Source organism: Hyperolius riggenbachi, chromosome 9 (genome assembly GCF_040937935.1).
Source record: "Hyperolius riggenbachi isolate aHypRig1 chromosome 9, aHypRig1.pri, whole genome shotgun sequence".
NCBI lineage: Eukaryota > Metazoa > Chordata > Amphibia > Anura > Hyperoliidae > Hyperolius > Hyperolius riggenbachi.
The window spans coordinates 196,900,092-196,926,478 of record NC_090654.1 but is presented as its reverse complement, the minus strand read 5'-3'; the positions used below and the strand labels follow the sequence as shown (position 1 = coordinate 196,926,478).

The following is a 26,387-nucleotide window of genomic DNA, read 5'->3' as shown; positions in this document are numbered from 1 at the left end:
AAAATTGCCTCGACTCCAACTCCTCGACTCCACAGCCCTGGTATAAAGGGGGACATTTATTAAATGTGTCTGAGACAAAATCTAAGGACAGGAATCAGACCCAGATTTACCTCACAGGAGCCTATAAGGACAGATGTCCTGGCACCTTAGACTTCTCCCTTCATGAACTTACAGACCCCACCAAACTGCACCCCAACTGTGCTGGCTGTCCCAGCTGTCATTTCTCCTTTACTTCCCTTGCCTGTTATCATAGCTACAGGTGCCCCCTTAGCATTATTTAGCCAGAAGTACCTTCAATATTAAGTAGCTAGATGTTCCCCCAGGTACTAGATGGCTAGAGGAACCTCAGTATTAAGTAACTAGAGGTGTCCCTGACTGAAGGGAGATCTCATCAGTGGAATGTGGTGAACAGGGTGAGCAACCTCTCATTTACACTCTCATCAGGCCTCTGCATAGGGAAGGAGGGAGGCGCAAAGGGCAGGGAATTAGCCACCTTTCCATCATCAGGCGCCTGTAGGCATGTGCCTACAGTGCCTTATGGTAAATCCAATCCTGACAGGAATTCAGAATACAAGATTAGAAGAGAGGATCAATACCTAGCACTGCAAGGGTTATGCACAGAACAGCTTCACAGGTTTCAGCAGGGGGGAAGAGCTCTTCACAAATCATGTCTAGTCACAGTGCACAATCTGTAGAAGTGCTATTAAGCACTTCTTAATCTGTTGCTGTTTAGGGATAGATTTATACTTTTCTTAACTGTAGTGCAGTTCTAGAAATCCATGCTGAACTGCCGTTATTAAGAAGGATTTAAGAAGTTTCTTATTATCATGCAGAGCATTTCTCCCTGCTGGTTAGAACTGTTTAAGAAGAAAAAACTGTTTAAGAAGAAAAAAAAATTATCAAAGAGGGGCACGATGACTCGCTGGTGGGGCCCATTTGGGTGAGCAAAATTGATATTTGTATGGATAGCTTTAGATATTTTTTGCCTCGGGTGATAAATTTAAGGCTAACTAGTTCAGCAATGATGGGAACAAAATATAAACATCACAAACAGTACTCAGAGGCTTTTGAGCAGAGCAGATTGTCCAAATGATGGTGCTATTATTGAAGAAAAGTTACCTACAGATGTACTTGGCTAGTTTGCTGCCATGCTTCAATCCTTACTTGCTAGCAAGCTGTTCCTGTGTGGACAGATCACAGACAAATCATTCCATCCCCCAGCCTGTGTCTCACAGCTCTACAAGCAAGGGGAGGAGGAAGAGTAAGGAGGGAGAGAAACACTGTGTGTGTAATTCTTTATTTTAGTAGCTAAGCTTTGCTGGAGACAGTAATTTTTCAATCAGGATTTTTATCCTGATTCAAAACTTTCTGTCTGTAAAATACAAGCTCTAGTTTATTGGATAATTTAAAAGAAAAACAATAAGCTTTCAGCTTCTAAAACTTCTTCAGACTCTATTCCTAATAACTGACAATGTTAAAAAATACAATCAGAAGTCGGTAGAGAGATTTTTTTGCAAATATAAGTGTCATCCTGATACATTCATTATAAAGTATAATCAAATAGGTGCCACCACTCATCTGGTATATTGTGAAAAATATCTTTATTGGTACAAAAGTGCTGAAGTAAATAATGCTAAAACCACTTAAAAATGGAGCGCTCCCACTCCACCAATAACACTGCGCCTCACATTCCCTCCTCACCACTCATACCAGGTACCGGTACCAGGAGTCTCTTTGCAACTCTTGTGGGTGTAAGTGGGTAGAATGAATAAACCGCAGTGTTCTTGGAATGTCCTATTAGGCTATATCCTAATCAAGGGTACAGTCAGCATCAAACAAAGCTTTAGGCAGCAGAAACCAATGGCAATCTTCACCTGACACAGCAGGACTTACCTATTCAGATTCTTTCCGCCCTCTTTAGTGAAGTATCTTTCCGCTGGTATGTCACACCTGTGACAATCCAGCCCCGCGATCCCGTCGAGATCTGCTCCCGTTAGCGTACGCAGGAAGTACGGGCGCAGACGGACAACGAGACCGGTTGCTGGATCGTCAGAGGGAAGAAGGAAAAGGGCGACAGAGCGTGCCAATCCCGTCTAATCTGCTCCCGTTAGCATACGCAGGAAGTACGGTGAACAGACTGACAATAAAGATTGGTCGCGCAGCTGCCGACAATATGTAATGGGACAAACATCCACCAATCCCGTATTACTAGGCCACTGTTGCCATGCAGGTCTCATGCACTAGAGACTGCTGGAGGCAAATTCACTGTGTGCGTAGTAAACGGTTAAGATTGGTTGGAGGTGCCCATACATGTACAATTCTGATTGTATATACAATCGGTAAACTAAAAATATCGATTTCGCGCTGGAAATCGGGTAAATAAAGTAAACTGCCACCACTCTCTCAAGTTCAGGGAGGAAAGAGACTCCCGCTATCATAATACGGTAGCCAGCCCAATCACGTTCAACACGCTCAAGTCACCGTTCGGGGAATAGTCACTTCCGACGGCTTAAAGACTGTGAGCAATGTGACGTTAAAGAAAGGTTACTGGGTCCCTATATGATGCAATCTCGAATTGTATTTATAATCGAGAAACGAAAGTTATCGATTTCGCACAGGAAATCTGGTACTAGCTAATCCTAGAAGGAAGAAACGGTTATTTACAACCTAGCTAGCAAATCAACAATCATAAGCAAATCATAAAACAATGCGGTAGTATGACTGACTCTTCAGAGGGCAGATTCGTTATAGCAGCAATCAGATGACCAGAACAGGCACAAGACTGAACGATAAAATCGTTAGTTTATTTCTAAACTACATACACACCGCTTATTTTAGAACAGATTGATTGACAGAGAGAAGGCAAGAAAAGGAACAGGATGTCTGATTATATACAGTTCAAATACCGTTATTGGTAGTCCATGCGGCAATCGCAAGTCTTTTGCGAAAGTCCCAAAATGGCGGTTGCCATGCGGCCAACAGGCCTTTGTTAGAAAATTCAAAGATGGAGGTTGGCCCGTGTCCCTGCGGGCTGCCAGGATGTTACTAGGCATCAGATTGAAGGTAAAGGACACTGGACTTTTGGATCATGTCAGTTTTGTTCCTCACTGTAGGTGGGAGGAGTTATGACACATACAAGTCCAGCCTTGCAATTTGAATAAGGCAATGCCCCCTTAGGCAGGGAGAGGTTTTGGGCCAATTCATATTTTGCCCGCTCTCAGCATGCCCGTAGGTAATATCACGAACCCGAATGAATATTCACAATCAGCGTAAGTGTGTGAATCTGCTAATACCAAACACGAGGAGTCGGGATCGCTAATAGCACCGTCCCCCCCTTTCACCTTACTGGCACTGGTTCCGAAAGATCCAGAGGGCTGAAAATCTCTCAGGACCAGTGTCATGTGGAATCTAATAAACTCCGTGAATTTGAGGGAACTGCGATCTTGGGAACACCAGAAATATTACCAAATTGTGCCTATTTATTAAATACAGTTTCTACAGTTTGGTTGAATCTTTGGGTGCCCAGATGGCGTGATAAGGATCATTCCTGTCTCCTTTCAACTCAGGCCACAAGGCAGCTAGGTGCCGGACTCCTGGTGGGTCGGTGCCGATCAGGCTGTAGAAAGCTACAATTTATGAGCTTCTGTCAACTGATATCTACCCTTCACCTGATGGATGAGGTCATAAACACCTCAGGGGGTCCCCTGTGCTGGCAGAGAATCTTTTCAACAGGAGGCTAATTAACTGACCATGAAAAGATTTCTCCAGCCCTTTGGTGAAGGGAAAAAAAGTGTATTTAAACCAAAAAACTGTCAGTTTGGGTGGTTTGCGAAGAACTAGCGTTGGTAACTCCATGACGCATTCGATATGTCATATCGACGGCGTCACATCTCCCCCCTTTACAAGATTGGGGAAGGAGCGGTTAGCAGGACCTTGACTGAAGCAATACCAACTTGTTACTTGGGCTCAGTACAGCGGGGCAGCCTGGGTTCCACATGACCTTGGGGGTTGCCCTTTTTGTGTTGGTCAGTGGTTTAGCCAGGAGGCTACAGGGCTTCGCAAACGTCCTGTAGTATCCCGCTGTTCCCAGAGAGGCCTGTACCTCTGTCATGACAATCTGATATGCGTCTGGTTCAACGGTCAGATTGTCAGCTGACAGCTGTCCTAGTACCAGGGACGAGTGATCGCAGTGTTGCTCCCAAGTCGGGGGGAACACAGGGATGTCATCCGGGTACGTGACTGTACAACCGTGCTTGCTTTTCCACAGGTCGTTCCACGCCTGGAGAAAGGTGGCTTGGGCATCCATCATGCCAAAAGACATCCGCATCGAGGAGTTTAAGTCCAAGGGCAGGGTGAATGTGGATTCCAGGCGTGCCTTGGGCACGGTTGGAATCTGCCAGTATCCGTAGCTCCGATCTATGATTGTTAGGTAGTTGGCGGATGCCAGCCAATCCAACAGATCACCGAGGGGAGTCATGGGATACGCAACGGTTATAGGGATGTCGTCCGGCATCCTATAGGCCTCACAGAACATGGTGGTCTGTGAGCTAGAGGATTTGCGGAGGACAGCCATCTGTAACATCTCCTCATACTTCATCTTCACTTTTGCTTGCACCTCCGGAGAGGCGCTGTAGGGGATCTGCCATAAGGGCTTGTGAGTCCCCGGGTCCCTTCTGTGAACTGCTGTATCCTGCCCAGGGTTGCTGCGAAGATTTCGCTGTGGGGGCGCAGTGCGCTTCAGCGAGGCCTTCGGGGAGTACGAGAGGTGGGGGGTGACTTTCACATCATCCGCCAATTCTCGTGTGGGAGCTATCAAGCCTGGCAGGGGACCTGTGTCTTCCTGTTCTAATTGGCCGTGCTCTCCCAGAACTAACTGCGTTCTATCTGACTGGGCTTCTAACAGATCCACATGGACCGTGCTTTCACCTGGGGTGTCAGTTACATGGGGAATGGGCTCACTGGAGTAGTTACCATTCTCCCTGTACACCTGTAGCGGAGCTTCCACTGCTGGCGGCTTAGCGGTCTGGCCACTAAGCGCACGCAGGTTGGAGTCGCTCTGTAGTATCCTCACGGATGTGGGACTACAAATCTCAGCCAGCTGCCTAGTGCGATCTGAGGTCAGCTGCTGAAAATCAAACTCTCTGGGGTCAGAGCTGACAGGAATGCCTGCAGGCTCTGAGCTCAGGTTAACAGTACTGTGTGTGTCTGTCTGCACAGGTACACTACAATAAACATCACCTTTTGGGTACATCAAAATCACGTCAATATTGACATTGGTCTGAAGGTCAGAGATATCAGGGGAAGTCGAGACTTCTCCAGATAGTCCTGAGTCCAGACTGCCGGTGTGTTAAGCTTGGAGGTGTAATCTCCACAGTCAGCATACAACACATAAGCTGACGTGAAGGAGGTACACACACCAGCACAAGGGATCAGGATATCCCCAGTTTAGTGGAGGAGAGGACTGACTCCAATGGGAGATTGTGGTGCACAGAGCCGGTGCAGATCCGAACAGCCACAAACAACACTTTCGTAATAACGTCTCAGCGCACAGTAGCGCTGAGCGCATAAACCAGGACTGAGGAGATCAGAACAAGTAGACAGAATGAACGCTTGCTAGCTAGCGGCTACTTAGCGACAGCAAGCGTCCAAAACCAGACAGACTGGAATGAGGCAGCCAATGCGTTGCGGCGATGGCGTGCCTCACAAAGACAGGACAGGATAGTCAGAAAATAGCAGGATCAAGATAGATGAACGTAACACAGATAAATATACAATAAGTATGATTTCCTAGCGTATTACAATTACAGCTATCAATGAAACTATTCGTAACGTCTGACTAACATATGTATATATCGGCAATGAACCGATATATGACATAAGCAGGAACTCTGACTAAGACTGGAGTAATACAGGGAACAGGACTCAGAAGGATTCGCTATCTCTTCGCAGAGATGAACGCAATCCACAAACAGGACCAGGAACAGGATAACTAGCTCAGCGTGCTGGAACGCTGACTAACAGAACACAGGATATAAACAGTTCGTGTACGTATATATCAGCGACACTGATGTATCAACGTAACACGAATTCAAGGAAAATAACAAAATGCGCAAGTATGCGTATATATTGGCGATGAACCAATATATGACACAAGACAAGCAAGTAACAACTTCTAGAACAAGAGCAGAACTAGGAGGACTCGCTGACCCCTTCGCAGGAGTCAGCGCAGTCCACACGGACCAGGAACGAGGTGGGGCACGAGCAGAGTAACAGATAGAATCTGAGACTATGGTAGCCCATGAGACATTGCAGGAAGCAGTTCTTTATACTGAGGTCATCCAATGGGAGCAGACCTGCAGATTCCCACACAAGTGAATGGTAATTAATCACAGGCTGATAGCAGGAAAAGGCAGACAATGATATGCAGCCTGCAGGAAAGGGACTGCCCCTCCACTGCAGCAGTACAATGTTTGTTTACACAAGAGCATGTTAAACTGTCATTAATTTCAGAGTGACTGCAGATGGAATCAGCAACTAGTTTAAGTGCAAACCAAACTATGCAAGAAAATGCATGAAATGACATCAGAACTGCTTGGGTTACAATACCACTGCAGCCAGCAGTAAACGCTGCAGACATGATCATAACACGGTGACACTGAAAACGTCATCCAGCGTACTCTCACAAACATGCACAACATTATCAAAAGCATTTGCATAACATGACATGTCATTTTTAGCATGAGTGTCACCCGCCTGAAAGTCAGAATTGTCAGAGGGAATCCCTGCTGTCAGCTCTGAGTTCATGCGACTGGCCATAGAGCCTGTAATCGGAGCAGTGCTATTCAGCGCTGCTAGCTTTGGGCGCAGCCAGCGCCGCCATAGACTGTAATGGGAATCAGTCTATAGCGGCGCTCAGTGAGGAAGGTCGGCTCCGTCAGAAGACGGAGCCGAAGTTGTTTAAAAAACACAATAATTCGGCCTCCAGCAATCGCTGGAAGCCGAATTATTTCATTCCCCCACTATCCATGGCGGCCTGGAGGGGGAATAGTAATTAAAACGCCCCGGACTTGTGCAGAAGCAGGACCAGCCATTTAACAGCTGGATCCTGCGCCCAAGTCTACCAGCGCCGTATTCAAATGTACGCCCTGTAATGGCCAAAGAATGTACAGCGTTTCTATCACAATTATCACTGACACATGCAATTTCATTAGTAAAACAGGTGCAGAAAGAGATAAAAGACAGTCAGTTGCTTGTACATATAAATCTGAGGGTACCTTCCGCCCAGTGGCGTTAGGTACAGTAGCAATAGCAGGTAAGGGGTTGACATCTCCCTGTTTTCCCACCAGTACCTGGTGGTCAGGGAGTCCTGCTGGGAACTCCTGCATATCAGCAGAAAATTCCGAAGGGCACACAAGCGTGCCTAGATCAGTGCCAAGCACAGGAGGAGAGGGAAACTCAGCAACAGCCCACTCTGGAAAACCCACCCCCCATCCGGCCTTCTCGGGACCTGGGATAACAGGGTTGTGGTGGTTGGGCCTGACTTCAGTCAGGGTGAGGAGCTTTTGTGGGAGAATATCTTCCTCTGTGGCAAGGTCGGAACAGACCAAGGAAACATCTGCTTCTGGAGCACTGGAGCAAAAGATGATCTGGTCGTCCACTGGAGCACTGTGAAGATTTCCGGAACCGTAGAGCATCTCTGACACGCTGACAGGCTGTGCAGAGGGTGATGCAGGTGACGGATCAGGGTTGCTAGCCATCTTCGGGCTAGGGACGGTCGTTCTCTTCCTCTTGGGACAGAAGAACTTTATGTGACCAGTCAAGCTACAAAGATTACACGTGCGAATCGCAGGTGTGTCAGCCTGGGATGCAGCAATAGCAGAAGCTGCAGGTCTCGGTGGCGCAACGCTCACCGGACCAGGAGGAGCGAATGCAGTAGGCTTACCTCCTTCCAAGTCTTGAGACAGGGTTATGTGACTGTCCAGCACCAGAGTTCTCTGGCTGTCAGGTACAGGAACCTGATGGTACGCCCTCTCAGAGGTGCGCACAGGAAAGTCTCGTTCCGTGCCCTCTTCCATGGCAGGAAGTTTTGCTGTGGGGGTCACGGGTAGAGGTTCGCATCTCTCCACCGAAACACATAGTGAAGAGTGCTGATTTGATTGGGTTAGCTGGGCCAACTCCAATTCACGCTGGAGCCGTAGCTCTTCGATCTGGAGATCCCGCTGGCGCAGACACTCTCGGTGCTCCTGGTATCGGCGCAGTTCCTCGCCGGTCAGGTTTGCCAACTCCAATTCCCGCTGCAGTCGTCGCTCCTTGGCCTGGAGATCAAACTGGCGCAGTCGCTCTTGGTGCTCTGCTTCACGCTGGAGCATCCTTGCTTCATGCTGGCGCTGTTGTTCTCGGAACTCCTGGTATATGCGCAGATCCTCGCCGGTCAGGTTTGCCAACCACTCCGGGGGAATCAGGACTGCAGGTAATAGAGGCATTAAGCAAGGTGGCGACAAGGATTCCATCTCTGGAGTAATGCCACCAGCTCAGCCTTGTTTGTGCTGCAAGCAGCAATGCCGTGCAATTTGCAGAGGGCTTGCAAGTCAGGAACTGACCAATTCTGGTGAAACTGAACTGAATCAGACATTCAGAAGAGAAGATTACAAGAAAGAGTAGGATATAGCAAAGAAAAAGTTAGGAAATGTAGACCAATCTATTGCTATCAATGTGTACCGTTTTGTGCCCAGAACTTCGGCTCTGCAAGACAGGATACTTAATGACCACTGTCTTATTGTTCTGGTTGCAAAGACTGAGTTTGTCAGATCTTTGCGCTCTTATTTCCCAAAAGCTGGCTATGCCTGGTTTTGGGGTGTGCTATCACCACCACTGCCCACCAATGTGACAATCCAGCCCCGCGATCCCGTCGAGATCTGCTCCCGTTAGCGTACGCAGGAAGTACGGGCGCAGACGGACAACGAGACCGGTTGCTGGATCGTCAGAGGGAAGAAGGAAAAGGGCGACAGAGCGTGCCAATCCCGTCTAATCTGCTCCCGTTAGCATACGCAGGAAGTACGGTGAACAGACTGACAATAAAGATTGGTCGCGCAGCTGCCGACAATATGTAATGGGACAAACATCCACCAATCCCGTATTACTAGGCCACTGTTGCCATGCAGGTCTCATGCACTAGAGACTGCTGGAGGCAAATTCACTGTGTGCGTAGTAAACGGTTAAGATTGGTTGGAGGTGCCCATACATGTACAATTCTGATTGTATATACAATCGGTAAACTAAAAATATCGATTTCGCGCTGGAAATCGGGTAAATAAAGTAAACTGCCACCACTCTCTCAAGTTCAGGGAGGAAAGAGACTCCCGCTATCATAATACGGTAGCCAGCCCAATCACGTTCAACACGCTCAAGTCACCGTTCGGGGAATAGTCACTTCCGACGGCTTAAAGACTGTGAGCAATGTGACGTTAAAGAAAGGTTACTGGGTCCCTATATGATGCAATCTCGAATTGTATTTATAACCGAGAAACGAAAGTTATCGATTTCGCACAGGAAATCTGGTACTAGCTAATCCTAGAAGGAAGAAACGGTTATTTACAACCTAGCTAGCAAATCAACAATCATAAGCAAATCATAAAACAATGCGGTAGTATGACTGACTCTTCAGAGGGCAGATTCGTTATAGCAGCAATCAGATGACCAGAACAGGCACAAGACTGAACGATAAAATCGTTAGTTTATTTCTAAACTACATACACACAGCTTATTTTAGAACAGATTGATTGACAGAGAGAAGGCAAGAAAAGGAACAGGATGTCTGATTATATACAGTTCAAATACCGTTATTGGTAGTCCATGCGGCAATCGCAAGTCTTTTGCGAAAGTCCCAAAATGGCGGTTGCCATGCGGCCAACAGGCCTTTGTTAGAAAATTCAAAGATGGAGGTTGGCCCGTGTCCCTGCGGGCTGCCAGGATGTTACTAGGCATCAGATTGAAGGTAAAGGACACTGGACTTTTGGATCATGTCAGTTTTGTTCCTCACTGTAGGTGGGAGGAGTTATGACACATACAAGTCCAGCCTTGCAATTTGAATAAGGCAATGCCCCCTTAGGCAGGGAGAGGTTTTGGGCCAATTCATATTTTGCCCGCTCTCAGCATGCCCGTAGGTAATATCACGAACCCGAATGAATATTCACAATCAGCGTAAGTGTGTGAATCTGCTAATCAGAATCAGAATCAGAATCAAATTTATTCGCCAAGCACGACTGGGTCATGCCCGGAATTGGGTTTGGCACCTTACACTTGCTCAAAGTAAACACAGGAAGTACAAAAAGACAAACATGCAGAGACAAAAAGTGCAGAACAGTCCATACTATATACAAAAACAGGGGTGCAAAATGGGCAATAGAATACAGTAAAGTGATCAGTGTCAGTGTCCAGATTCAGCATAGAGTTATGTTCGCTAGTTCAGTCAAGTGAGTTCAGGAGGTTGACAGCAGAGGGGAAAAAGGAGTTACTGTGCCTCGAAGTTTTTGCGTAGATGGCTCGGTACCTGCGGCCTGACGGTAGACGGATGAAAAAGCGGTGACCAGGGTGTGAGGGGTCACCGGCAATCTTCAGTGCTCTGGAGCGTAGCCTGGAGATATGTAGGCAGTCGAGTGAGGGGAGTGGTCTCCCAATGATCCTTTCCGCCGATCTAATGATCCTCTGAAGTTTGTATCTATCCCTGTTGGACGATCCAGCGTACCATACAAGGATCGAAGAGCAGAGGACGGACTCTATGGTGGCAGTGTAGAAGTTCATCAGCAATTCCTGGGCCATGCCGAACTTCTTCAGTTGTCGGAGGAAGAACAGCCTCTGCTGGGCTTTCCTCTGAGTTAAGGTGGTGTTTTCCTTCCAGGTCAGGTCATTTGAGATGGTGGTGCCCAGGAGGCGAACGCTGGCCACTCGCTCAGCTTCAAAGCCATCAATGTGGATTGGTGGGGGGGCAGGAGCATGCCTCCTGAAGTCTACTATCACCTCAACAGTTTTGGCTGTGTTAAGGACCAGTCTGTTATCCCTGCACCACTGGCATATTCTGTCGACCTCCCGGCGGTAGTCCTGTTCGTCGTTGTTGGTCACCAGGCCAACGATGGTGGTGTCATCCGCAAATTTGATGACCTTGACAGAGTTTTCCCTGGATCTACAGTTGTTTGTGTAGAGGGAGAATAGGATCGGTGATAAGACACAGCCTTGTGGGGCCCCCGTGTTTGTTACCCTTGGTTGAGAGATGACATCCCCTAGCTTCACGACTTGAGACCTGTTGGTCAGGAAGTCGGTGATCCACAGGCGAAGGGTGGGATGGACATTTAGCTCTTCCAGATTGCTCTGCAGTATGCGGGGGCAGATGGTGTTAAAAGCCGAGCTAAAGTCTAGTAGAAGGATCCTGGCATACGTGTTAGATTTGTCCAAGTGATCGTTTACAAGCTCTAAACAGATGTTGATAGCATCATCAGTGGATCTGTTTGCTCTATATGCAAACTGGAATGGGTCTAGTAGGGGGGTGGCGTCGAGCTTAATGTGGGACAGAACTGCTCTTTCAAAGGTTTTCATGATGTTGGAGGTGAGGGCCACCGGCCTGAAATTGTTGAGTTCGGAGTTTCCCTGCTTCTTGGGGACCGGAATGATAGTGGACTGTTTGAAGCACGCGGGGACCTTGCCTTCCTGAAGGGATTTGTTGAAGATGGGGGTCAGGATGGGAGCTAGCTGCTGTGAGCATGTTTTCAGGCAGGCTGGTGACACCCCATCAGGCCCAGAGGCTTTCCTCGCATTCAGTTTTGACAGGTGGAGGAGGACGTCAGCTTCACACACAGCTGGTGGTGGAGGGTTCAGGTCTGGGACATCATAGTCTTTGGCTGTGGAGTGGGCAGTAGCTGTCTCAGGCTCTGCTGCTGCCTCCTGGTTTTCAAACCTGCTGTAGAATCTGCTTAGGTCTTCTGCTAGCTTGGCACTTGGCGTTGCCTGCTGGGGGGAGGGCTTGTAGTTCGTGACAACTTTGAGCCCTTTCCAGACAGCTCGTGGGTCATTTGAAAGGAGGTTGCGTCTCAACCTTTCCGCGTACTCCTTTTTGGCGGCTCTTAGTTCTCGCTTCAGGTTGTTCCTTGCTGTCCTATAGTCTTCCTGATTTCCGGCCTTGTGCGCTGCTTCCTTGCTTCTCCTCAGTTGCCGTAGTTTGTTGGAGAACCACGGTTTATTGTTAGGGTAGACTTTGAAGGACTTGGTAGGTATGCAGGTGTCCTCGCAAAAGCTGATATATGAAGAGATGTTGTCTGCCCATTCGTCCAGGTTTGGGGCTTCCAATGCCTTCCAGTCAGTGCAGTCGAAACACGCCTGGAGTTGGAGTTTGGCTTCACTCGACCACACTTTGGTAGACTTGAGAATGGGTTTCATTGACTCCAGGCGCCTCCTGTAGGTGGGGATCAGGTGGACGAGAGAGTGGTCGGAGAAGCCCAGTGCTGCCCGTGGTATGGCTTTGTAGGCATCTTTCAGCACTGTATAACAATGGTCGAGGGTGTTCCGGCCCCTGGTGGGGCAGGCCACGTGCTGGTGAAAACGTGGTAGCTCATGGCGGAGATTGGCTCTGTTGAAGTCCCCCATTACGATGAACAGCGAGTCCGGAAAGGATGACTCCCATTGTGTGATGGTGTCGCTCAAGTCACGCAGAGCGTGTCTGGCATCGGCATCTGGAGGGATGTACACTCCTACGAGGACAAAGGAGGAGAACTCCCTGGGCGAGTATATCGGCCTGCAGTTGACTATCAGAAGTTCTAGCTCGGGGGAGCAGCTCTTGGCTAGTATCGAAGTGTTTAGGCACCATGATTGGCAGATGTAAAAACAGATACCTCCGCCCTTCTTTTTACCAGAGAGGACAGTGCTGCGGTCTGCTCGTATTAAGCTGAAGTTTGGGAGCTGAAGGGCATTGTCTGGGATGTCATCCCGTAGCCACGTCTCTGTGAAGCAGAGGATTGGGGTGTTGCTGCTGAGCTCCCTCTTGTCGCTGAGAAGACGGAGTTCATCTAGCTTGTTTGGGAGGGAGCGGACGTTTGCCAGGAGGACTGAGGGGATCGCCGACCTCAGCCCTTTCCTTTTGAGTCTCACTTGAGCGCCTGCCCGGCAGCCTCTCTTCCTTCGATGAGTAGGGGACGCATGGACAAGACCTGCGATTCGTTGGGCATGGTTCCATACCTCGTTGTATAGCAGCCTCACCCCCGGGTGGGTGCCGCATGTTTCCCACTGGAGGAGCTGCACCCTGGAGTAGATGTTGCGCTGGGGTGGCATAGGGGGAGCAGCTATGTGTGGGGGGAGTGGGGCAGTGGTGCTTATTGACCAGGACCAGGCCAGCATGCTGTGATAGCAGATAGTCCCTACCGTGGCAGACCGCCGGATGCAAGCTCACTAGCATAGCAGCAGGTAGGGTGATAGGGGAGCAGGCGCAGCAGATAGTCCATCCAGTGAGTGTGGCTCAGGCTGATCAAAAGCAGTGCACCAGGCCTGAGTGACTTTGCCAGATGTGGGCTTAGTAGTGGGCAAGCTGAAGGGCAGTGGTAGTGGTAGAGGGAGCAGACAGAACACAACAGCTGTATACAGTTCAGTGCAGCGCCAGGGTGCAGTGGTAGTTGGAGAGTTAATATATAATGTGATGTATGTACAGTGCCTGGGTGCAAAGATCAACTTGATAGACAGGCAGTACTGATCGTTCGTCTCAGGGCTGTGGTGCAGGCAGTGCAGATAGGTTGTGGGTACAGTTGTATCCGCAGCACAGCCGGACTGGAGCAGCCAGGAGGGTGCAAAGTGGCAGAGGGACGGAGGGGGCAGAGGTTGTCTATTTGCGGGCTTACCTCGCAGATGGGCTGATGTGGCGGGGGCTCCTGGAGCTTGGGGACACAGACCCGGAGATCAGCTGTCCTGGAAGTATGCCTTCGGGTCAGGATGGTAAGTGGGAGGCAGACGGTGCACTGAGCGGTGGATTGGCTGATGTCAGCTGTTTCTTCCCCGTGTGCGCTGCTCGCTTTGGGCTCTCCTCGGTGTTGGTGCGGGAGCACTTTTTGAGGGCCGCAGCTCGGTGGTGCGGGAGCACTTGTGAGGGCCGCAGCTGGATGGAGGTGGCCGCAGCTCGGTGTAGGCAGCCCTACGGAGCGCACTGAGGGGGCCGCAGCTGGATGATGGAGGACCTCTCCGTGTCGGTGGCAGCTGCACGTTCCTGCCTGGGAGCACGCCGTAGAGGCCGTGGCTGGAGCGATGGGTGGAGGCGGGCCACGTGTCTGTGCCTGGCCTGTGCTGCTGCTGCAGGCCGGATGGGCAGCCGAGGTGGCAGTGAAGGTGGTCGGGTAGTGCCCTGAAGAGTCTCCCGTGCGGAGGCGGAAGTTGTGATCGGTCCGCGTGCCGGAGCATGGAAGAGGGTCCGGTGTGCACTGGAGGTGGGAGCGGGTCCCGTGTGCTGCGATTCGGACTCCACGTGGGTCGCAGTCAGGTCTCCCTCCGAGGTGGTGAGAGGAGCAGTTCGGCAGCAGCCGAGTGGAGTCGGGGGTAAGCTGATAATAATAAATACGCTAAATGCTAACTAAAGTGTACTACAACTAGCTAGAAAACAATAAAAAATAAGTAGAAAAGACAAAACGAACTGGAGCTCTGTGCCGAGGCAGCCCTCTCGGGCGCCCACCGGATGTTGAATAGCGAAACACGAGGAGTCGGGATCGCTAATAGCACCGTCCCCCCCTTTCACCTTACTGGCACTGGTTCCGAAAGATCCAGAGGGCTGAAAATCTCTCAGGACCAGTGTCATGTGGAATCTAATAAACTCCGTGAATTTGAGGGAACTGCGATCTTGGGAACACCAGAAATATTACCAAATTGTGCCTATTTATTAAATACAGTTTCTACAGTTTGGTTGAATCTTTGGGTGCCCAGATGGCGTGATAAGGATCATTCCTGTCTCCTTTCAACTCAGGCCACAAGGCAGCTAGGTGTCGGACTCCTGGTGGGTCGGTGCCGATCAGGCTGGAGAAAGCTACAATTTATGAGCTTCTGTCAACTGATATCTACCCTTCACCTGATGGATGAGGTCATAAACACCTCAGGGGGTCCCCTGTGCTGGCAGAGAATCTTTTCAACAGGAGGCTAATTAACTGACCATGAAAAGATTTCTCCAGCCCTTTGGTGAAGGGGAAAAAAAAGTGTATTTAAACCAAAAAACTGTCAGTTTGGGTGGTTTGCGAAGAACTAGCGTTGGTAACTCCATGACGCATTCGATATGTCATATCGACGGCGTCACAACACCGAACTCCCTTGTCCCATCCTAGTATTCCAGGTCGAGGGATTGTTTTCCAGAGTCCTAGGTGGTACCCCAGCGTGCATGCTTTGCAAGGTACCCCTCGGTTTGCCAGGACACCAGAGCGCTCCACACTGCTGCGCGGGTGTCAGACCCCGCCCACCAAATGGTGAGGTTTGCCTCACTGTGGTGCAAGTGTCTAGTACATTATACTTTGCATGCAAACCATATTGGAAGCTAAAGTTCCTCCTAGCGTAATAAATGTTAGCACTTGTTTTGCATGCAGGGCATGCATTTTTCAGTCTAGCAGAGGCGGTGTATGCCTGTGCAATTAACCATTCAATTGCAGCATGTGTTTAGAGATGCGTAGCCTTTCCCCCACCGTTTCTTAACTCTGTAAGTATGTAACTATCAGGTTAGCTGCTCCCTGCCCCTCCTCCTGAGTTTCCTGTTTGCATGATAAGTAGTAGTATATTTGCATATGATTTGCATCTGAATTGAATGCGAAGTGTGCAGAAAGTCTATTTAGGTGCTGCACACATGAGCTGGTGGTCATTTCAGATGCAGCCTTAGTGGTATGCGCTGGCGTTCTCCTCGCTGTTCAACAAAATGTAAGTTACACATTTTTTTTGCTTAGCTGCTCCCAAGGTTTTAAATTTAGGTTCGGTCACTTGCCCGGAGGTTTGCCTCGCCGTGGCACAAGTGTCTAGTACATTATACTTTGCATGCAAACCATATTGGAAGCTAAAGTTCCTCCTAGCGTAATAAATGTTAGCACTTGTTTTGGATGCAGGGCATGCATTTTTCAGTCTAGCAGAGGCGGTGTATGCCTGTGCGATTAACCATTCAATTGCAGCACGTGTTTAGGGATGCGCAGCCTTTCCCCCACTGTTTCTTAACTCTGTAAGTATGTAACTATCAGGTTAGCTGCTCCCAGCCCCTCCTCCTGAGTTTCCTGTTTGCATTATAAGTAGTAGTAGATTTGCATATGATTTGCATCTAAATTGAATGCGAAGTGTGCAGAAAGTCTATTTAGGTGCTGCACACATGAGCTGGTGGTCATTTCAGATGCAGCCTTAGTGGTATGCGCTGGCGTTCTCCTTGCATGTTTTCAAAAGGACCTTATAGTTTTTGAGAAAATCGATTTGAAAGTTTCAAAGGAAAAAAGTATACATTTAAATGCTGTAAATATATTTAATGTCAATTACCGAATTTAAATGTATACGTTTTTCCTTTGAAACTTTCAAATCGATTTTCTCAAAAACTATAAGGTCTTTTTGAAAAAAATTCCCTCTTGTTCCTTTTCCCTCTTGTTCCCACTGTTATTAACATATCTGGCAAATTTGGTGTTTCTAGCATGTATTGGGGCTTTGCTATTAACCGTTGGTTTTTAATCACGAATACAGACTAGTGATCACGTGTAATTCGCGATCAAGAATCGGGTAATGAGTGCAATCACGAGTGCATTTGTGATTGGCATTCGTGATCGAGAACTGATCACTAATGCCGATTACGGCTTGTGATCGCAAAAAATGGCTCGTGATCACCAGCGTATGATGAGCAGGGGCGTATCTGGGTCATCTGGGTCATATAGAGCCTATGGCAAATACGGAAATTGCGCCCCCCCTCCCCCCGGTCATAGCCCCCTTCCCCCCAAAAAAAACACCCTTTCTCGTGTACATGTGTTATGGTTGCTTGTGTTTTTTGGCTCGGGATATTGCTGAAGTTACTTTACTGGGAATATCGCTTGTTATTCCCTCTCTGTCCTCTTTTTTTTAAGAATAAGCCAAGTGCGCCTTACATACATAAGTAGCCATGTTCCCCAGATGACAGAATTAATCTGATTTGAGGTCTGAGTGACGGGGAGACATGGGGGCAGACAAGGAGGCGCAGGACAGGGGCAGGCATCAGGACACAGCAAGGGGACGCAGCACCGGGGTAAGCATGGCAGCGCAGCATAGGAGCAGGCATGGTGCCCTTGGTGCTTTGGCGCCCATGGCACAAGCCATGCCTGCACCCCTCTAGATATGCCTCTGATGATGAGCGCCACTATACATCATGCTTGACTGCTTTTCCCCAGGCAGGGTCGGGTGCTGGGAACAAGAGATGTCTGTACAGGCATTTGTAATTGTGTTGCTTTGTTTCCGTTGGCTCCAGCACAGATTTAAGAATGTAAATTCACACAAGTGTATATAGACAGCTCTTTAGACACATACTGTGAAGGAACAGGGCAGAGTCAGATATTAGCATGCCAGGAAGTGCAGTGTCACATGATTATGAGGCCTTTTTCTACAGTTTCTCCAGTGCCCGAAAGTTGTGTGCAAGCTGCTGCTGCTGCTGCTCAGGTTTTCCTTAGGGCCCGTTCACACTACAAGAGCTTTTTAAACGCTAGAGAATTTAAAAGCTCTTGCTAATGCAATGCTTTGGGGGATTTTACAAAATCACATTGCTCCAGTGTGAACATTCACATAGGATAACATTAGCAAGAGCTTTTCAAATCACAAAGCGCTTAGAAAAGCTCTCATAGTGTGAACAAGCCCTTAAAGAGAATCTGTATTGTTAAAATCGCATAAAAGTAAACATACCAGTGTGTTAGGGGACATCTCCTATTACCCTCTGTCACAATTTCGCCACTCCTCGCCGCATTAAAAGTGGTTAAAAACAGTTTTAAAAAGTTTGTTTATAAACAAACAAAATGGCCACTAAAACAGGAAGTAGATTGATGTACAGTATGTCCACACATAGAAAATACATCCATACACAAGCAGGCTGTATACAGCATTCCTTTTGAATCTCAAGAGATCATTTGTGTGTTTCTTTCCCCCTGCAGTTCTCATGCACTGAAGTTTCAGGCTGCTCGTTTCTTCCTGCAAACAGCTTTGCCCTTGTCTGTAATTCCTCAGTATGTAAAAGCCCAGCCAGCTCAGAGGACGATTTATCCAGCTTGTAAAAGATAAGAGAGAAGCTGCTCTAATCTAAATAACACACAGGCAGTGTGCATAGAGGGGCCTGGAAGGGGGAGTTCATAGCAGAACCACAACACTGAAGAACTTGGCAGCCTTCCAGACACAGGCCGACAAGTCTGACAGGGGAAAGATACATTGATTTATTACAGAGACTGTTATAGTAGAAAGTGCTGCAGTAAGCCAGAACACATTAGAATAGCTTTTGGAACTTGTAGGATGATAAAAAACAGGATGCAATTTTTGTTACGGAGTCTCTTTAAAAAGGTTTTTTTAATGAGAAAATAAATTTTTTTTGTAATTTTTAAATTAATTTAATTGTCATTGAAACATTATATGAAAATTTCAGTTCACGTTAATTTTCTACAACTGGTAGAGGGTTGAAAAACAAGTGTCATTTAGTATCTGCATTCAGAGTATAATGACAAACATACAGTCTATAAATACCTTATCACCTGCCAGGGCCTTGAAGGAGGCAATAACCTGGTCTGCTGTGTCTGTATCTGCAGTTTCCCGAAACATGAAATCAATGTAGGCTTGAAATGTTACTCCCCCTGTACTGTTTGGATCTACGACACTCATAATACGAACAAATTCAGCTTCACCCTAGAAAAGAAAAAACATTGCATACGGTTAGCGATCTTTGTAATACATGATATCAGAATTCTTATAAGAGTATACCGTCCAGGCCATTTGTGAAAAGTTGAACTGCTGCTTCCATAAGGCGGACATTTAATATAGCCACAAGTTAAAATGGGCGCAGATTTTGGTAAACTTTAATTTCAACCATACAACACATACATTGCGCTGTTACTGTAGACAAATGAGAAGTACGTTTCTTCCAGAGTAAAATAAGCCATTAATTACTTTTCTCCTATGTTGCTGTAGGTGGTAGAAATCTGACAGAAGTGACAGGGTTTGGACTAGTCTATCTCTTTATAGGGGATTCTCAACAAGGTTTGTATTCTTTATAAAGATATTCCCTAAAAGGTTTTAAACAATGATGCTGGCCAGCTTCCCTGTTTGCTACACAGTTTTTGGCAGTTGGAAAAAGCAACTGCCATTCACTAAGTGCTTTTGAAAATAAATAAATCCCTGAGAATCCCCTATGAAGAGATGGGCTAGTCCAAAACCTGTCACTTCTTTCTACTACCTACTGTAAGTGACATCAACATAGGAGAAAAGTAATGTATGGCTCATTTTACTCTGGAAAGAATGTACTTCTTATTTGTATCTATTTGTACATATTTTAAATTTTACAATTTTTCGCCATAGTGCCCCTTTAAATATTTGGGGCCTGATGTACAAAGCAGCAGTAAAGTTTCCATGTACAGGCAGTGCACAGCAATTTTACCAGTACTAATGGCAGGGGGCAGCACACGTTACCCTAATAGCGCAATGTGTGTTACCGCCGGGGTTATGTGTTTGCTGCTATAGTAACATGCAGTACAAGTGTCGAGCATGTGGACGTGTGTCATGCTAATAGGGTGACCCACACTGCCCTCCCGTTCTTAGTACTGGTAAAATTGCTGTGCAATTTTAATGCTGCTTTGTAAATCAGCCCGTGCTGACCGAGCTCTATCTTAAAGTAAACATTCAACGAGACAAAACATCTAATTAATCCTAACTTAAAATGGATATAAACATTTGCAATCACCATTACAATCAATATGAAGGTGTAAAATGGGTTGGAGGAATGATCAGCGATGTTGGCCTTTAGTCAATCATAAAACCATTGATTGTTTTATAGATTAAAATAAATCTGAGTGATAATTCAACTGTGTATGGCCAGCTCTATCGTATCAGGTCAGACAGCTGAATGTCTTGTACACACACACGCTAGATGAAAGTTGACTGTGGCAGCCATTAGTGGTCGCATTGGCCGAGAATTGAGCATGTGTACAGGTGTCATCCAACCTCGTTTATAAACCCAGACAGCAGAACTTTAAATTAAAGCAACCCCCAAGTGCACTGTTCTCCTTCCTACCTCTCCCTTCACGAGCTGCTCTGGCATTCTTTGTCCCTCCTTCTCCCCTCAGCAACAGACAGCAGGTTGCTCTACTATAGCAGAACAAGCAGTCTGTACAGCACTCTGACCCAGAACTTTCAACTGAGGGATAGAGTCCTGTGGCATGGGACCAAAAGAACACAATCAATTCTGGTAGGGTTTTCAAACAAATTACCTCATGTACGGTAATTTACCTCATGAGGTAATGACAATTAGCAATTCTGGTAGGTTTTAGTCATGTTTTACCTCATGCGGTAAATTATGAGGTAATTCGTGAGGTAATTTGCATTAATTTTACCAAAAATAGCTATTCTCATGGAAATTAGGGGTCATGTCAGCACATAATTTACGATCAGTTTAACCTGTTTATACCTGGAGGTAAAGTCAGTTTGTATGCATTTTGCAGTTTTTAGTTGTGTTCCAATTACTGTTTTAGTGGAGTTCCTTTTCAGGCTGTGTAATAGAAAAGAATAGTAGAAATACAACTCCAAATATTTACTAGATTTTTTTATAGGGGATGCCTATATACTTTCCATAGGTTGCTACATAATCAAATTGTAACGATTGGTGTAGCAACACAGATGTCTGATTATGTGTGATCTGCAGAATCACCAATAATACAGACGTTATACCTGATTATGTGGTGATCTGCAGTATCACCAATAATACAAGTATAGCTGGCAGAATACAAAGTATGTAGTGCTTGGTGCAACAATAACAGAATAGTTTAGCTAGACCTCACCAGAGGAGCTGGTGGGTACTATTAGAACACAGTTACTGATTAGTTTGGCTTAACCTCACCAGAGGAGCTGGTGGGTACTATCAGAAGAGCACCTCACCATTGACAAGGGCTCACTGGTGAGTAGAAAGGTCAGACAGGCTAGGATCAGTAACAAGCGGGCAGGTACAGTACAGAATCGGCAGGCAAGAGAGTAGTAAGATATCAGGCAGGGTTCAGCAACAGAGTCAGATAGGCAGAAGTACAGAAGCGATAAGCAAGAGCAAAGTCAGAGGGTAGCTAGAGTCATACACAGAATATCAATAAACCGTAATACAATAATCCTAGTCTTGTGTGAAATCCCTGGCTTCCTCCCAGATCAAAGCACACCGGATACTATCTAAGGTCTGAGCGCTAGCACATAAGTATTCGCAACAGCAGACAAGTTACGAGTGAACAGTGAAGGCTTATGAAGCAGAGGAGACCCCACGGCCGCGCCCACAACAATCAGCCAATCCGGAGCGCCGTGAATCTCCTCTGATGTCAGCCGACCGGCCGGTCAGCTGACGCGCCTCCTCCCCGCATAAAGATCCCGTCTCCACGCGCGCGATATGGCAACCCTATGTGCATTAGACCAACCCGTCCTCGGTGTACAAGACGCCAGAGGCACAGGCAAAGTCCCTGAGCAGAAAGGCAAGGCGGCTGCGGAGACACCCTGCGTTCCCGCAGCCGCCATTTCTGCGGATGTTACACAAATACACCTTCCCCCCTCAAAAAAAAAAAGACTATCCTAACTTACGGAAGACATTTAAAGACTACTATTATTTATTTACTGCATGCTTACCGCTGACATACAGCATGTTTTACCACACTTTATGCATTTACCGCACGTTTTACTGCATGTTTTACCGCATGTTCAAAAATGCTGAAAAATCTTTCAGAATTGAAGGTATGTTACCTACGAAAAAAATATTTACCTCACATAGCTACCAGAATTGTGGCCAATGTGCTTATTTGTTGTTTAGCGATCTGCACTGGAATGAATCGTGGGGCATATTATCCCATTCTCGGGCAACAGGGCTCAAAACGAAAGTCTCAGCCATGGATTACCGGTAGGTGAAATTTTGTGTAAATGTTTGCATTTACACCTATATTACACACTGTTAACTCAATGGATTTTGTATAATCATTCATAATTTCATATGAATTTTCGCATAATTTTCGCATAATTCTGTGCCGACCTTTGGCGGTGAATAGCAAAGCCCTCATACATGCTATTGTCACCAAAATTGCTATATATGTTAAGAAGAATAGTGGCTACAAGTAAAAGACAAAAATAATTTTTCAAAAAGACCTTGTAGTTTTTGAGAAATTTGATTTTAAAAATGCAAAGAAAAATGTTTTTTAACCTATTTTGGTTCCTGGACGTAGAAACTACGTCCAGGAACCATGCGTGCACGCGTGCTCCCGACCCGCGGTTCGTTAACCAGGCAATCAGTGAATCGGGCTATGGTGCCCGATCACTGATTCCTCTCCCCCGCTGAAAAAGCGACAGCTTCTCTCGGAAGCTTCGCTTTTTCTGGCTGTAACGTACCCCATGCGTCGCTCTAAGCGTGTGTTACGCTTAGAGTGACGTCATGTAAACAAACTCATGGCCGCCATCTTGTGGCCAAAAAGTAAAACTACAACTAAAAGTAAAAAAAATAAAATTCAAACACACATTTACATTATAAATCACTTGTTTACATCCCACCCTCCCAAAACTACCCAAATAAAATGTTTAATATAAAAAAAAACAAAAAACATTACAATAAAAAAACAACATGTAAATATTTACATAAGGGTCTAAACTTTTTAAATATCAATGTAAAGATGAAAAAATTCTATATTTTTTTTATTTTAAACTTGTAAATAGTGATAGATGCAAAACGGAAAAAATGCACCTTTATTTCCAAATAAAATATTGTCGCCATACATTGTGATAGGGACATCATTTTAACGGTGTAATAACCGGGACATATGGGCAAATACAATACGTGAGTTTTAATTGTGTAATTATTTTAAAACTATAATGGCTAAAAACTGAGAAATAATGAATTTTTTCAATTTTTTTCTTATTCTTCCTGTTAAAATACATTTACAGTAAAGTGGCTCTTAGCAAAATGTACCCCCCAAAGAAAGCCTAATTGGTGGTGGAAAAAACAAGATATAGATCAGTTCATTGTGATAAGTAGTGATAAAGTTATAGGCTAATGAATGGGAGGTGAACTTTGCTCAAGTGAAAACGACGGAACGCGAATGGGTTAAACTCAGAAAAATGACAGTTTAAAAACCCTTATTCTTTGCATTTTTAAAATTGATTTTCTCAAAAACTACAAGGTCTTTTTTAAAACGTCTTTTTCTCTTGTAACCACTGTTCACTTTAACATATTTTATTTAGGTAACAATAGCATGTATGGGGGCTTTGCTATTGACTGCTAAAATTGGCACAAATTAAGCAAAATTACAATTATGATTTTCCCAGAAAATTCGCATTGCACTTACGATATGTAATTACGAATTACGATGCATAATTATGCATAGGCATAATTTCTGCTCATCACTAATGGATTATCTAGGGGAGTGCAAGGCTTAAAGCGGTATCGTCACCATAAAAATCAAATTTCAACAGCAACTAGTCTGAGTGTATTAAGTGATAAAGATGCTATTCCTGCATTCAAAACTTTTTCTGCTGTTATGATTTGGAGTTATCTTTAGTAGTCGGTGCCAAAGAATTGCATGCTGGGGGTTCTTTTTATCTATAATCTATTCCTCCTCTTTATTTCCCTGCCAGCTGCTTATCTGAAACCTAATCACCTACTCATTTGTGTTTACAAGCAAGGCTGAGGCAGAAATGACATCCCTTAACTGTGGGCAAAAGACATGGCCCCCACCAGGAACAGAATTCTTGTCATTTACTATATAACATTCACTGAAATCAAAACATGGACAGTATAATACATGTGGTATGCAAGTAGCTCAAGTATTTATCTACTTATATATGTGTTTTTTTTTCCCTGGCATAGTATGGCTGATCGTACTGCTTTAATCCATTGAAGAGTGCTGGCTCAGTAAATCTAGTTGTGCAATGCTTTGCCCAGGCCCCTACAGTGTCACCCAGGCTTATCTGCACATCCCTGTAACTTGACAATTGCACAATGCTTTGCTTTAACATAAAAAGGCAGCCAAGCTAAACAAAATATTGCTTTTCACAACGCTAATTTTACTTATGTGAGAGAAAGGTGGTCAAAACTCCTAACTGTCCCTCCTTTGGAGAGAACGTCCCTCTTTGGGCACCCTATTGCTCTGTCCCTCTTTCTTCCTCATTTGTACATCAGGACTGATGTACAGATCTGTGTAAATATATGTATTTTTCTCCTAAAAAAATTATTTTCACTCTAAACTTTATTCCCATCCTTTAAAATGGACCTGAACTCTTGCACAGGACAGAAGGAAAACATAGAGAAATGCACCTTGTATGTATTTAGAGAGTTTAGCCTGTCTAATTCCCCCTCATTTGTGTCTAATCACAAGTTGTAATTTGATCTCTCACCTGTGTCACATGACTGCCAATGGCAGAGATGGCAGATAAGCTCAATTGAGAGCGCAGGGTGTTAACAATATCAGCTGTAACAAAGAATATTTTTTTTTTGATGGTTATTATGCTGTTGAGTATCTTTTAGAGCAGAGAGGATGGTTCTGAGTTCAGGTCCGCTTTAAATAAATATATATCTTATTTTTAAATGTTTAGATGAAGGATAATGAAGCAGGATAGAAAGGACCAGTGTGATTTGCATTATAAAACAACATATTTTTCTTAGGAAATCTTTATGGTATTTGTGACAGGGGTGTGCCAGAGGTGTGATTAACCATTGTCGATGGGTTTTCTGGGGTCTCAATGCTGGAACGGCAAGGAGGAGGGCAACGTGGGAAGCATCTGGAGGATCCAAAAGCTTCCCTCTCCCTAGGTAAGGACCTAAATTGGGACCTTTCTTCCCTTCAGGTTTACATTCATTTACAAAGCTTCCTGGCAGGGGCGTAGCAATAGGGGTTGCAGAGGTTGCGACCACATCGGGGCCCTTGGGTTAGAGGGGCCCCGAAAGGGCCCTGCCTCAACTACAGTATTAGCTCTCTATTGGTGCTGTGCTCATAATAATGACTTCTATAGATACTTTGAATATCGGTAATCATTAACAAACTGTTCCCCATCCCCTTCTTGCACCTCTGACACTGTAGTTGCCATTGGCAGGTTTTGGTGTGCAGTATCAACTGTTATGTATAGAGTGCTTGGGGGGCCCTATTGTAAAACTTGCATCGGGGCCCACATCTCCTTAGCTATGCCACTGCTTCCTGGTAAACTTCTGTAGTCGGATATCCAAGTTTCTTGTTAGCCAAGACAGCAAACTGTGTAATTACATTTAAAATAACTCAAAACGAGGCTGTGATCAACAATGCAATCAAATTTATTACGGACTTTGGCAGAGATAAGCATCTATGCCTAGCTGTGTTTAATACCAAAATACGGCAGGGGCAGCTCCTACATTTCTACTCTGTGTCTGCAGAGGTTACCAGCATTTCAGCAGAGATATGTTTACAGAAACATTTCCACCCTGTAGAAGCAGAGGGCAGCGATTCAATACTTTAATACTCTGAGGCTCCAGAGCAATTCTGTGTTCCTCAAGTTTCACAGCGAATACAGATATTTAACATTACCAAGTTGTAACCCATGGAGATAAGACAGGCTCGGAACTCCTCACCCTCCAGATCTTCTTCTGCAGGAGGATCAGCAGAGGACAAGACAGTAATGTAAAGTAGAGACCAGAAAGAGGAAATTCAGCAAAGAAAAGTGGTAGCAGATATGCTCTAAAAAAATAAAGGGAACACTTAAACAACACAATGTAACTCCAAGTCAGTTACACTTCTGTGAAATCTGTGCACTTACCGTATATCCTCGAGTATAAGCCGAGATTTTGGGTAAAAAAAAGTGGGCCAAAAGTGGGGGTCTCGGCTTATACTCGAGTCTCGAGTGCATGACACTGTGTCGCCCTAGTGCCCCGAGTTCCTCCTCGTCCCCTGCCTGTGTCCCCGCTATAAGCATCTGTAACAACAGTGCGGCTATAATTTACCAGTATGTCAGCGGCTCCCGAGTCCCCCGCCATAGGCATATAGAGTATGAGACCTGCTACAATGTATACGAGCGCTGCGCCCCATGCATATTTGTTTCCCCCCCGAGTCTCTCCCCAAGCCAGAGCGGAGCGGTATATGTTCTTACCGCTGCAGTGTCCGATCTTTAAGAATATTGGTCCGCACAGTGTTCACTCCCCGGACCACGCTGGATGTAGGAGTCTCATCTCT

General features: G+C 46.0%; 1 protein-coding gene across 2 annotated transcripts in view; it reads right to left on the bottom strand.

Moving 5' to 3' along the window:
- Positions 1-26,387, bottom strand: part of LOC137532880 (alpha-actinin-1-like) — an 81,744-nt gene that overhangs the window by 23,569 nt on the left and 31,788 nt on the right. For both annotated transcript variants that reach the window (XM_068253857.1, XM_068253856.1), the window contains one exon: positions 18,715-18,873. In XM_068253857.1, the coding sequence (XP_068109958.1) occupies positions 18,715-18,873 (159 nt within the window). The remainder of the gene's footprint in view (positions 1-18,714; positions 18,874-26,387) is intronic.